The 14794-nt window shown below is 41.1% G+C and overlaps 1 protein-coding gene across 2 annotated transcripts in view; it reads right to left on the bottom strand.

The window, feature by feature from the left end:
• PDGFD (platelet derived growth factor D) overlaps window positions 1-14287 on the bottom strand; it is a 279429-nt gene extending 265142 nt beyond the window's left edge. Inside the window, exon 1 of one of the 2 annotated variants that reach the window (XM_055422855.2) lies at window positions 13850-14287. In XM_055422855.2, coding sequence (XP_055278830.2) covers window positions 13850-13973 — 124 coding nt within the window. In that variant the 5' untranslated portion in view covers window positions 13974-14287. The remainder of the gene's footprint in view (window positions 1-13849) is intronic. The other variant, XM_055422854.2, reaches the window with a different exon arrangement.
• Window positions 14288-14794: the final 507 nt, after the last annotated feature.

Here is a 14794-nt window from a genome sequence, read left to right as displayed (position 1 = left end):
TGGTAAAGAATCTTCCTGCCAATGCAGGAGGCACGGGTTCAATCCCCAGGTCAGGAATATCCCCTGGAGAAGGAAACTGCAACCCATTCCAGTATTCTTGCCTGGAAAATCCCATGGACAAAGGAGCTTTACAGTCCATGGGATTGTAGAAGAGTTGGACGCAATTTAGTGACTAAACAACAACAGAAACGTTTTTTTGCAATTTTTATTCAAGCTGGATTAACTGTACCATTTCCTTAATGAAGCAATAATGTGACTATATGCAACTGATTACTGTTGTGCATCTAGACAGAGCGCTGCAGGTTTCATGTTCCTACACGTTTACATGCTCACCACTCGGTCCTGCGTCTCCTTGCTGCTGCCGCTGCTGCTAAGTCACTTCAGTCGTGTCCAACTCTGTGCGACCCCATAGACAGCATCCCACCAGGCTCCCCTGTCCCTGGGATTCTCCAGGCAAGAACACTGGAGTGGGTTGCCATTCCTTCTCCAATGTGTGAAAGTGAAAGTGAAGTCTCTCAGTCGTGTCTGACTCATAGCGACCCCACGGACTGCAGCCTACCAGGATCCTCCGTCCATGGGATTTTCTAGGCAAGAGTACTGGAGTGGCTTGCGTCTCCTTAGGATTTCAGAAACTGCAGCATTTACAGATGACTTCTCACTTCTGATATCATAATATTTTTTGTCCCCCAGAGTAACTTATTCCTCTGACAAGTAATGAGGAGTACACTGCAAGTCTAGAGTTGTCAGCAAGCTGGCCATGTACTCCATGTCAACCGGTGGCTGAGCACATGCAACTATTATTCAGAAAATGATTTTCAACTAATGTTTCTAAATTGGACTTTCACGAATTTTATACATGCACACAAACTGGACGAGTAAGGATTGCTGTTCACTCAGTCGTGCCCAAGTCTTTGCGACCCCATGGACTGTAGCCTGCCAGTCTCCTCTGTCCATGGGATTCTCCAGGTAAGAAAACTGGAGTGGGTTGCCATTTTCTTCTCCAGGGGATCTTCCCAGACCAAAGATCAAATCCACATCTGCAATGGCAGTCAGATTCTTTCCCACAGAGCCACCAGTGAAAAGGATACAAAGCAGTAAAATAGTCACATATTTTCAACATATTCTATTTTTACCTAAAATTTATTGAGCTCATATGTAATAGTTATACATTAATGACAGATTACCAAGATTTGTAATTTGCTGTCTTCAATGTATTTGGAAAATATAAAATTTCCTTAGTTGAGCTGACATGCCCATCCAAGAAAGGGGGTTAAAAAATAATAAGATGCACAAACCAGTCCTTTTTCTGCTGCCATCCAGTGGTCAAATAATCATAGTGCATATCACATGTTAAAAAGTTAAGTTGATACTGTTTTTCTTTTTATGACTTCACTCTGTATGACAGACTCTAGGTCCATCTGCATCTCTACAAATGACCAAATTTCATTTCTTTTTACAGCTGAGCAATACTCCATTGTACATAAGAACCACAGCTTCTTTACTATTCATCCATCATTGGACATTTAGGTTGTTTCCATGTACTGGCTACTGTAAGTGAGAAAGAGAAAAACAAATATCGTATATTAATGCACGTATGTACAATCTATAAAAATGATAAAGGTGAACCTATTTGCAGGACAGGAAAAGAGATGCAGACATACAGAATGGACATGTGGGTATGGGGGCAGATAGGGGAGGGTGGGACGAGTTGGGAAATTAGGAGTGACATTTATACATCGTGAGATAGATAGATAGTGGGAACCTGCTGTAAAGTACTGGGAGCTTAGTTGGTGCTGTGTTGAGCGGCACGTCCAAAAGGGAGGGGAAATATGTATACATCGTATAGCTGGTTTGCTTCACTGAAAAGCAGAAATTAATGCAACTTTGTAAAGCAATTATATTCTGATTAAAAAAAAAAAGTCATACTGGGTTGGCAAGTGACCCTGTATATTTGCTTTTATGGTTCAAAAAAATTTAGCCTAACATCTAAAATGAAGAACACAAGACTCTCAGTCCTACAATTAAAATGACTTTTCTGCTCAAATCCTTGATATAATAATAGTAATATGAATAATCAATAAAGGATTTGTCTTTCAGTTTTCACACAGTACTATGCTCAAAAGCAGCCTAATCAATTTCATTTTTTTCTGAATTAAACATTAGATGACTTAGAGTTACAATTTGGTCAACAGGACAGAGTCTTAAAAAATATGTCATATGAGGGCAGCACACAGATGGGCCTGTCTTGTCCTTTGTTTATTCCCATGCACATTTTATCTCATCAACTAAAGTATACATTTTAGCAGAGTAGAGAATGTACCTTAGGCTTAACTGTTTCTGCCTCAGTGGTTAATCCAGAGATTTGCATACATATCAGTGTTCAATAAATATTTGTTGAACAAATAAGTAGTGTGTATGTTCCTGCAGTTGAGTTTGGTGAAAAGTAGTAGACTAAAGAATTGAATCAAAACAATATGAAAGCACAGTGGCTCTCCCCAGAGTATTCAAGTAATCTCCAAATATGCTGCACTTAAAATTACAAATAGGTCTTATACAATCCTCTTTTTTTTTTTTTATTAGCAACTGTCTAAAAAAGTCCTTTAATTCCATATTCCAACTTCATCTATGGACTTTTTGCTTTCATAGGAAATGTGTACTTTTTAAAAATTCTACTCAATAGCAACACTCTTGTTAAATCCTCGGTAAAATAGTGTGAATATGCTCTCGATAGATAAATCTTTAAACAGAATGGATATGCATTACTTTCTCCTCAGCTTTCCATAGTCAATCATCCTGACTGAACCTCAAGACTTGTTTCATGATCCTTAATTTATTTCTATCCTTTCTTTTGAACTTTTATTGAGTATGGGGAAATTCTTGTGGAAGTGCTCAAATACTAATTTTGGAAAGGAAAGGTATACCAAAAACGATTGATTCTAGACAGAGTACATGCAAGGCTTTTCGGTAGGGGAAGGCAGGCTTGGGGTGCAGGGGAAACAGTTGAAGACCCTCCACATTTCACTGAAATTAGTCCAAAATTAATCTCTAATGTCACATTTATGTCTAAGGCAGCAGTCTAAAAGAATATGTGATCTTGAAATTTTCCATAAAGTCATTTGGAAATGACCAATTCTTCACACCAAACCACTGTCTATAATGGCTATAAAAGCACTTTGCCATGTTATAAGAATTCTTGGAATATCAGGTACTATTATTAGCTAGTTAGTGTTAGTCACTCAGTCTGTGCAACTCTTTGCAACTCGTGCAACTCTTTGCAACTCCATGGACTGTAGCCCTCTGTCCGTGGGATTCCCCAGGCAAGAGTACCAGAGTGGGTTGCCATTTCCTTCTCCACGGGATCTTCCCAACCCAGGGATCAAATCCAGGTCTCCTGCATTGCAGGTGGATCCTTTACCACTGAGCCACCAGGGAAGCCCAGATGATGATGATGATGATGATATATGCACAATCATGAATACCACTCACTTTGAAAACATGATAGTACAGAGCTGATTACTTCACGTTCACTGTGAATTCATTTCATTCAAATAAGGGCTTCTCTTTTATCTCACTCCTCTAGATTTCATCCACACGAGCACTGCACAAGCCCCTAAAGCTTAAAGTGCCCACAAGTTAATTTTCTATTTCCATGACCTTCCCTCATCTGTTCTTCCTCTTCTAGTCCTCATCCTGTTCAATAATACAATCAGCCATCCAGACAATTAACAGAAACTTTACAGAATTTAAACATCCTTGCTCCCGTTCATTAACAATCTGATAGGGCTCACATGGCCTAAAGATCAGTCGTAAAAAGACGACAGTGATTGGCTGATTTACTGACTCTTCAAACCTTGTTGAGGAGAAGTCCTGCATACCAAGCAATGGAATACACAGTGAAGACCGTACAGCTTCATTAAATGAATGAGTATGCTTACATCAGCAGATGGCAGACATGGAAATAAACAGGTACACAGAAATGGGGGCGGAAATAAAGGAGTAGCCAGTTCTGCCTGGAAAGAAGATGAGAAGTCAGGAAAGTGTGTACAGTTCCTGTCTAAAATAGGATGCCTGGTTAGCACAGTCACTCAACAGTTCATTCAAAAACAATCATGATGCATCTGGAAGAAAAACAACAAAAGGATTAATACTGTTAAGGAATTCACTATTGGATGTATAACCCAATATTTTAAACAACAAATCCTTTTATTCTGAGGCCTACTGAATTGGAGTATTTACTTTTAGGCGCCAGTAAATGGGATCACCCATTTACTAACCTCAAGAAGTTAAATAAAAAGATTGAGAACTCAGAAAAGAAAGAAGCAGAAGCAATAAAAATAGATTTACAGGTCATTCACACATAAGTAGCAACTGACACTTTGGACAAAAACTCAGATCCTCTAGAGACTAACAGTAAGAAAAATGAAGGTCAGAGCCTTGAAAACATACCAATATTTAAAGGGCAGACAAGAAGATGAAGACCCAGCCAAGGAGACAAAAAAACAGAAATAGGTAAAGAGCACTCAGGGATATGAGGGAAAGTATTTATGGGGTTATTCAATGTCATATTTCTATAGTTAGAAGTATTTCACCTTTTAAGATATTATGTTTATCACATGTATATGTGCATGTGTGTGTGTGTGTTAGTCACTCAGTCGTGTCCAACTCTTTGCGACTCCATGGACTGTAGCTCGCCAGGCTCCTCTGTCCAAGGGATTCTCCAGGCAAGAGTACTGGAGTGGGTTGCCATTGCCTTCTCCCATATACGTGCATATCTACCTCCAAAAATCTGCAGCTGTAGAGCTAAATAGGTTGTACTAAGAAATTATTTTTTAATTTTAAATGTTCTTTTTATATTAATAAGATCCCTATTTTCCACTTCTTTCACTGTTCATAATAGTTACAGTGACAAAATATAAGATATACTTTTAAAACCTTCTCTAATCTTGCTTCTCCAAAGAATCTAAAATAAGTACTGTTAATTTTGGCTGTATTTTTCTCACTATTACAAACTTACATTTAGGAGTAGTTAAGGCAAAGGAGATCAATCCTGGGTGTTCATTGGAAGGACTGATGCTAAAGCTGAAACTGCAATACTTTGGCCACCTCATGCGACAAGTTGACTCACTGGAAAAGACTCTGATGCTGGGAAAGGTTGGGGGCGGGAGGAGAAGGGGACGACCGAGAATGAGATGGCTGGATGGCATCACCGACTCTGTGGACATGAGTTTGAGTGAACTCTGGGAGTTGGTGATGGACAGGGAGGCCTGGCGTGCTGTGATTCATGGGGTCGCGGAGAGTCGGACACGACTGAGTGACTGAACTGAACTGAACTGAACTGAAGGCAAAGGGGGCTAGTGTGAAACCAAAGTAAGAAATCATTTCTAGAAGAGACCTGCCAATCACAGAGGAGACTACAGACCATAGTGACCTCACTCGGAGGGGTAGGGATGGTTTCAAATTGCAGTGATAAAGAAGACATGAAGTAGAGACAATGAAGCATGGTGAGACTGAAGAAGTTTATATGGTGATAAAATGAAAAAAAAATTATATAAAAAATATTAAAATGGCTTTTATATGCTGTGGGAGAATGCAAAGACACTTAAACATATGTGTTGGCTAACAGGAAGGAGCCAGTAAGAAGGGAAAGTTTAAATACAGAAGAGCAGCAAATTCTGAGTTTAGGGCATGGGTTTGAAGGAGTCAGAAGGAGGCAGAATCCTGCAAAGGACAAGAGCACAACACCCTCAAGCCCAACTGGACAGAGTCCCACTTGTAAGAGCATTGCTGCCTCCCTGACCCCAACAGGGTGTCAGCCTTAACCCCAGTTTCACACTGCTGTTGCTTAGCAACTACACCATTTGCTGAAGCATCAGTGGTGTTCAACTAAATCAGCAAGAAGATAGAGACATATCTCTATCTATCTAGAATAAACTGAAGTTAATTCAAGTTATTCCAATCTATAATAATGCAGTTGTTTTTATTTTCCAGCCAAGAGCTAGATTTTGCCTTTATCCCTAAATTGTGTTTCTATAGGATTAGTCTATCATTTCAACCTAAGGTGCATGTAGATTCTCTAATTCAGTAAACTACAGCCTGAAGTCTCACTGCCTGTTCTTGTAAATAAAGTTTTACTTGAATACAGCCACACACATTCATTTATGCAATTCCTATGGCTGCTCATAATGGCAGAGTTGTTGAGTAGTTGCAATAGAAACCTCATGACTTTAGGAAAGCCTAAAATATTTACTATCTGGCCCTTTGTAGAAAAGAATCAGCCAAACTCGGCTTCTAATCCAACGTATAAACTATTTTTTCCAAGTGAAATATGCAAGTAGATGTGTTTTCTGTGTCTTCATTCAAGTTATTAAGAATTCTGAATTCAACAGGGTCTAATTTGCCATGCAGATTAAAAATTCCTGTTCACCTTCCCCTTGTTTAACACAAGTCTATTAGTTATCACTAAAAGAATAAGAACAGTTCATTATTACCCAGACTACAATTGTTCTTTTCCACAAAGCTGTCATAGTGAGTGTTGTCAACCTTCTGGATGAAATCCATATATACCTCAGCTAATACTATGTCCAATTTATGACCCTGATAAACCTACCAAACATACAATCTAAACTTTCCTTTATGATTGAAAAACATTCTCTAAAAATCATCAGTCTTACTAGGTTGTAATATAGTATATCCCTGATGACATACAGAGATAGGTTAAAGACCATTTGGGCTGCTATAAAAATTTTCTACAGACTGAGTGACTTAAAACTACAGAAATGTATTTCTTACAGTTTGAGAGGCTGGGAAGTCCAGCAGATTCCATGTCTTTTTGCTGCCTCCTCACCTGGCGTAAAGGGAAAGGATGTGTCCGGGATCTCTTTTATAAACGTACTAATCTCATTCATGAGGACTCTGCTCCTGTGATTTAATCAAATCCCAAGACTCCACCTCCAGATATCATCACATTGGGGGCTGGGCTTTCAATATACAAATTTGGAGGGGACACATACTTTCAGTCCTTTCCAAGCCGAAACTACTCTCATCTGACTCATTAGAAACCTAAGCCAGCTGTGCCTGCTCAGGTCTTATGAACGCTTTTCAAAGCCTGAAAAGAAGTAAGAGGAGGCAGGAAAGCTACTAGCTGTCCCTTCTCAATGCTGACAGTGTGGGTATATTGAGCCAGTCCTGTTCTCTCTCCTAACGCCACACTCTGGCTGTGCTGTAGACATGGAAGCCACACAGGAAAGTGAGACAGAGCTGCACGGAAGCAAAGAGTATTTAAGTTTCTGCCATGGAACTCTGTGAGCTCATTTACACACATTGTGATACAGATTTGGTTTCTTTTTATTTTTTAATTGAAGGATGACTACTTTACAGAATTGTGTCGGTTTCCACCAAACATCAACATGGATTTGGTTTTTAAGTGGATTTGCTGCACATTTATTAGTTTGTTTCATTTTACATAGCTGAAGCTGCTGAATAGTGAATTCTGTAAAAGCACGCTGTTGCTGTATTACTTATTAAATGTCTCAGCAAAATGCTGAACTAATCAGCAGCTTCGCACACTGGGTCTGAGATGACTCATTTAAAACTAATATGGCACTTCAACCCATTCTCAGAGCCCACACTTAGGCACTGTGTCAATGAGCTCCTTCAGTCCAAAGGAGGCCTGCTAGATTTAAAAAATCAAGAGTCCTAATATACAAGGTTTCCAATCATGTTTGGCTTATATTTATAGGGAAAGCACTGCACACAAAACTGACTGTCTTTACACTTCACAAAAAGTGTTCAAGTAAAAACTTTCAAACTTGGTAAAAGATCACTCTTCATAACAAAAGACAGTTCATGTGCTATGACCTCCCCATCTGCACATGGCACAATCACACACAAAAAAAAGTATTAATCCATCAAAATTAAAGTGAATATATGAATGTCAGCATATCTGGGTGAACAGCAAAGATATATTACTATATGCATCATCAATGCTTGTAAGAAATAAGGCATGCTTCATTCTTTTTCTGAAAAAGAAATTCTTGGAAGAAAATATTTCTTCCTGTCTGTGCACTTGTGCACTTCAGTGTCTCATGGGCTTCTTTCTTTATTTAGGACTTACATTTGGTCCTGAAATACTGTACAGGGAGCCAGAATATTTCTGCTACAGCGTTTGTCTTCGATTCTTTCCTTTTACTATTATGCATCACCCTCTTGTAGCATTTTGTTGAAATGGTCCTTCATGTAAAAGTTACATAAAATTTCCCTTTATAAAATTGCATAAATTCTGAAATGTAGAAGTTGGAAATAATTTAAAATGTTATCAAACACTAACCAGGTCACTTTTGTGATTTACATTACCCTAATGAGACCTCTTGATGAAAGTGAAAGAGAAGAGTGAAAAGGTTAGCTTGAAGCTCAACATTCAGAAAACAAAGATCATGGCATCTGGTCCCATCACTTCATGGGAAATAGATGGATAAACAGTGGAAACAGTGTCAGACTTTATTTTGGGGCTCCAAAATCACTGCGGATGCTGATTGCAGCCATGAAATTAAAAGACACTTGCTCCTTGGAAGGAAAGTTATGACCAACCTTGATAGTATATTAAAGAGCAGAGACATCACTTTGCCAACAAAGGTCCGTCTAGTCAAGGCTATGGTTTTTCCCGTGGTCATGTATGGATGTGAGAGTTGGACTGTGAAGAAAGCTGATCGCCGAGGAACTGATGCTTTTGAACTGTGGTGTTGGAGAAGACTCTTGAGAGTCCCTTGGACTACAAAGAGATCCAACCAGTCCATTCGAAAGGAGATCAATCCTGGGTGTTCATTGGAAGGACTGATGCTAAAGCTGAAACTCCAATCCTTTGGCCACCTCATGCGACGAGTTGACTCACTGGAAAAGATTCTGATGCTGGGAAGGGTTGGGGGTGGGAGGAGAAGGGGACAACCGAGAATGAGATGGCTGGATGGCATCACCGACTCTATGGACATGAGTTTGAGTGAACTACGGGAGTTGGTGATGGACAGGGAGGCCTGGCGTGCTGTGATTCATGGGGTCGCAAAGAGTCAGTCACAACTGAGCAACTGAACTGAACTGAACTGAATGAGACCTCAGATGCAGTTAATAAAATCTAATATCTAGTGTGCTTAGCTACAGAGGGGCTTCCAGGGTGATGAGACCTCAGTGATACTCAGGTTCTGAGAACTGTAAATTTAGAAATTTCAGACTAGGCTCCTATTTTAATATGGGCAGAATTTTATTAAAATGTTCAGCTAATGCCTTTTTACACTAATCATATCACTTCAGCAAAGAAAGCTCAAGAGTAAGTTCCAGAAGGAAGATGATTGGCGTTGTGACTCAGCTCTCAAGGACAGAGACACAAATGTCCACATCCCCCAGACCCTCAGAATGATGGGATTGTCTGAGACCACATCTACTCAGGAATCCCATGCAAGTGACTCTGGGGACATTGCTTCACTCTTTGACCCTATTGTATTAAAACAATAACATTTTGCTTTCATTTGCTAAAAGGGAAAAACCCTGTATTCCAAAATTACTGTCATTTAATGAATTAGTATAACTCACAGCCTTACGGCATCTTTCACTTCACTCTCTCTCTCTCTTTATATATATATATATATATATATATATATATATATATATATCTGGCTAAACTCACCTTTTTAAAAAAATTCTATTAAGTAATATGACTTATGGTGACAAGTCAAACTCATGTTACATTTAAAATATGTAATCTCCATTATTTTCTGTAAAATTATGAGCTTTTAATATACTTAGAGTGAAGATATAAATGCAGAAGAATATCAGGTTTATCACTAGTGCCATTCTCAGCTTTCACTTTAAAAGTGATTTTGGTGCTCAGTTGCTCAGTTGTATCCCACTCTTTGCTATTCCATGGATGGTAGCCTGCCAGGCTCCTCTGTCCCTGGAATTTTCCAAGCAAGAATACCAGAGTGGATTGCCATGGCCTCCTCCAGGAGATTTTCCCAACCCAAAGACTGAACCTTCATTTCTTGCTTCTCCGGCATTGGCAGGCAGAGTCTTTACCCCATGCCCCCTGGGAAGCCCAATTTGTTTATATTACCCTCTGTTTTTTCACCTTTCCTTTAAGCTCTGACTTTGAGTCAAAGTCAACGTGCTGTCATCAATGAGGACAACAGAAACTGATGTTATTTAAGAAACAATCTTGACTACTCAAAAAAAAATCTAAGACCACAACTGCTAAAATTGTAGGCCTCTCAATAGATAATGCTAATAGACAATACACAATTCACGTCCTGGCATATTAACTAAGCAGAACTATATTCAGAATCATTTGCCACCAACACCTGTAGTTTCTGAAAACAAAACAGGGTCAAGAGAATGAAGAATACATCTGTAATCTTAACTGCCTAAGCAGGAAGCTCTATCTAGTTAGATTTAAAAATAAGTATGCAATACTGCCAGTTAATTGCTACCTTCACACTTCTTGGTTCACGCTCTGAGAAACACCAGTTGTGGCCAGTTATCATAACAAAAGCACCAACTGCACAGACACTAAAATAAGAATATGCGGATGCTATTGCTAAAGGCAGATTTTCTCTGTGCCAAGAGGTGGATCAGGAATGGTATCAAAAGTAAGTTATTTTGAGAAAGAATAACAAATATGGTATAAAGAAGCATAGATATTCAATCAAGCACTGCCAACTATTACATTTTAATTCTTCTCAGCCACAGAACCTGGTTTCCTCCTGTGGACAGAGACCAAATTCAACCACCAGCCTCCTTGGATTACCTTTAGTCATTCTGCAAGCGCTGGCAAGGGCTCTCCAGACACCCCTTTCAGAGCAAGAATACAGAGTGATAAAGAGTTCTGGGAGGCCAGGATACTTTAGCAGCGAGGCCTCCTACACTGAGTAGACGGAGATTATCACTTATCAACATTCACACTTTATCTCCAATTCATTTATTAACTACTCCAGTTATCTGGAGCTACTAGGTACAGGGAGATCAAAAAACAAGATTTTTGTATCAGGCTGGACAGGATCCAACATGCTTCATGCCAAGGACTGGGGAGGCCTGTCCTCTTGGTTCCCTTCTTAGTCCCAATATTAGGTCGTGGCTGACAGGGTCAGCAGGGACAAAAGCATGGCACCCAAGTATAAAGACGGTTCCATCATTGGATAGTGGTTTCAAAGCCGTATCAAGGGCCACATGTAATCTTTTGATGTGATTTCCTACTTGTAATCTGAGGGTCAAATATTCTCAGGATCCTAAATTAATACTTGGAAACACATATCTTCTTCTTTCCCCTTATTGTATCCTCTGTGTGTGTCCTCCCCAAACTTACACCCTGTTTGAATCGGATCAAGAATATTGTCCTCTGTAATGAGCCACTAGGGAACTTTGAGAGAGTAAGTTTAAAATGTCTCAGATCAGAACAAGGATTTAATTTAATAACTTATTAACTTATCTGGTCAGCTCAGCTGTTGCCGCATAAAATCTCTCAGATGACGTCTAGACTGTATCAAAACCCTTCATGATTGCTCTCACCAAAATGCTATGACGTGTCTGTCAACCTTTTCTTCATTACTGCCCCTCCCCTCATTAATAAGTCTTTTTAGACATGCTTCTACATATACTCTCTATGAATTGTTAATACTACAGATATACTGTGTATCTGTTTATATGCACTGGCCCTTTGGAAGACCACAAACCACTGTAATGTATAAAACTTTTTTTCACCACCTAAGATCCAATTACATTCCCTTGGGGCAATATCATTATTATTATTATTTTCTGAGAATGTGTGTCTATAACACTTAAGCTGCCTTTTGAAAATTCCCCGAACTAAGAGCTATGTGTTAATTATTTTTACTCTGTACACAACATTTTTCTTTTAATTCAACTATCTTTCCCCCTTTTCTAGCCTTCTTTTTAAATGAGATTGACAGTGAGGTAAGTATTGAGCAGTCTGAACTAATCAAAATGTGTGTGCATGTGTGTGTGTCTATTGTAACTACACAACAGTTCTAGTTCAAATATGAAGGAATAAATCCAGAGTAGTTTTCAACTTTAATAAATTAAAGCATTGGCACTTTTCATACAGACCAGATAGATGTACGGAGTTTTAACAGCAACAACAAAGGCAAAGAGATATGAGCTGTGAGACTTGGTTTTAAAAGGCAGAATCTTGGGTTAATGGGCAGTGGTTACATATTTTTCATTTTCTATCCTTGACTTCTTGTAACTGATACTTGGGAAGTTAAGGATTACAAAATTATGGCTGTGAAGTCATGCAAATTATAAATGGCATTTTACTCTATGCAGCTGAAAGGGCACATGAAGTGCAAACATTAACAAATCTAAAAACTCAATGAGTAGAAAAGTGTCCCTGGTGGAAACATTAATGAGTGAAACAGAAATATGAAAATGTAGTCTGAGTCGAAACCTTTTAAAATTTTTATTTAAAAAATGTGTTCTTTAAGATGAAGGCTTATCAAAAGTGCACTGCTAGCATATTTTACATAAAATACTATAATATGGTAACTAAAATACAGGGTGGCCTTTGGCCTGGAGGTGACTCTGTGGTTTCCCTATATTCCCTCCACTTCAAATGACTTCAGCACACTGAAATCCACAGTCTCCTTGCCATCAGAAAATATAACAAAGTTTTTGTTTGCTTGTTTCAAAGCTTGGAAGCTTTTTAGTGATATCCAAACTAAGGATATGCCAAGAGAGAAACTGATAATAAGAAGGCTAATATGAATTTACCAGCAGTCAAATGTTGCCAACTCAAAGAGTGAAGCCTTTAAGAATAGCTTGGTGAGCTCCTCAGGGGATGTGTCAGAACTTTAAGTAAGCAGACAGAAAGATATATCTGATGAAGGGATAGCAAAACAAAACAAAACCCCTATGGGTCAGTTCAGGTAGGTGGTGGAAGCAGCTGCAAATTATTGGCAACATAAGCTGTAGTTGAGAATTGAGAAATACATTAACTTCAGATCTTGGTGGAGGCCCAGATAGCAAACAAACTCAATTAACATCACTGGCATCCAGTGGCCCAGGTGTCTTCCATAAAAGGAAAACAAATAAGCCTTTTTGGGACTTTGCTTAAGACTTGGCTGTTGAAGGAGCTTTGCTTCTTGCAAACAGTTGGAAAGACTTCTGTGAAAGAAAGCTAATAGCAGCAGTCAGGTCCCCCTGGAATACAAACGAAACTCCAAAAAGCATTTTCTCCCAAATTCTGAGTTTCTGAGCCATGCTGAACTCCATTGGGAAAGTCAGTCTGGGGATGAACAGGGCAACAGGCTGCACACCTGGCCTCTCGAGATAAATAATATATAGATAAACTGTCCCTATGCTCCAGCTACCATTTCCTCTGAAACGAATCATTCCCTCTCCTCCCACTTAAAAAATAAAAATAAATCACCCAGAGAAGACCACTCTTGAGTCCTTCCACCTATCACAAATGCCCTGTTTCAAGTCCACAAGATTAAGAACCTGAGCATGGGGAGGCACAGCCTGAGACTTTCTCCAGCTCCGAGGTCCTGCTATCAGTGGACGGTGGAACCGAAATGACTTCTCCAGGGTCCGGGAGATGAGTCACCGGGGCTCTCCGGTCCTCCCGCACACCGCCTTCCACACCCTCAGTCCCATTCCCAGGAAGGGGCTCTCAGGGATGGAGGCAAGCACCGGCCCCCTCTTCCTCTTCTGCACCCCCTCCCACACACACGCCACCAAGGTTCGTAGGAAAGAAACCGAAGGGGCGGGGGGTGGGGGGAACCACAGTGATGGCAACCAAAAAAGTAATTATTTAATTCAAAAAAAGTAAAACAAAATCTGAGTCTCTTACCATCTCGCCTGAGGTTGGCGTTACGCAAAGCTTTGATAGATGCGCTCTGCGGGGTGGCAGAAGTGTCCCGGTAGCTGCAAAAGTTTGCGCAGACTAGCGTGTAGACAAGGATGAGCCGGTGCATTGGGATCAGAGAGCCGGGGACAGCGTCGCTCCAAGAAAAAGCCGGGACAGGCTCCCGGGACGCGCGCCCGCGCTCGCTGGCCCTGGCCTCCGCGCTAGTCGCCGAGCTCTCCGCAAACTTCCTGCATGCCGCGCTCTCCGCGCGGGGGGCGGCCGCACTTCCTCGTGGCGCGGAGAGTAGATCAATGGTGACGGGACAAACAACAGGTTGACGTTTGTTCGCCCCCTCCGGTGGCCGACAGCTGCAGCACAGGCGCCCCGGCGCCGAGCGGAGCAGCAGCGGCCCCCGCCCGACGGCGGCGCCCCGGGCTGCGCGCACTCGGGCTCCCCGCCGCGGCGCGCCAGGCTCCCGGGCCGAGCCCCGCGCCGCCGCCCGGCCTGGCCCGGCGCCCTGGGACGCGACTCCCCCCACCGCGCGGGGCTCAGCCCTAGACTTCAGACCAGACAGGCGAGGGAACCAGGGAGTGGGGGGCTGGGAGAAATGCAAGAGGGCGGAATCCCCAAACTTCTCGGGAGGTTTCGGGCTCATCCACCCCAAGACGCGGCTCCTGCCTAGTGATGGGGCAGGGGCGGGGGGCGATTTGGGGAGAAGGGCTGCAGTTCGAAATTTGTCCTTTACAATAACCGAGATCAGATTCTGCTCAGTCAAGATTTTGCTAACTGAATAAAAGGGAAAAACTCAATAGCAAGGAGCTTGATTCTAATCTTTACTTTTAACCCCAGTGAGGTGAAAGTCACTCAGTCGTATCCGACTCTTTGCGACCCCATGCACCATACAGTCCATGGACTTCTCCAGGCCAGACTACTGGAGTGGGCAGCCTT

The sequence above is a fragment of the Moschus berezovskii genome, chromosome 14 (assembly GCF_049115385.1).
Source record: "Moschus berezovskii isolate FMDL1 chromosome 14, NW_MosBer_1.0, whole genome shotgun sequence".
NCBI lineage: Eukaryota > Metazoa > Chordata > Mammalia > Artiodactyla > Moschidae > Moschus > Moschus berezovskii.
This window is presented reverse-complemented; position numbering and strand designations above follow the sequence as displayed.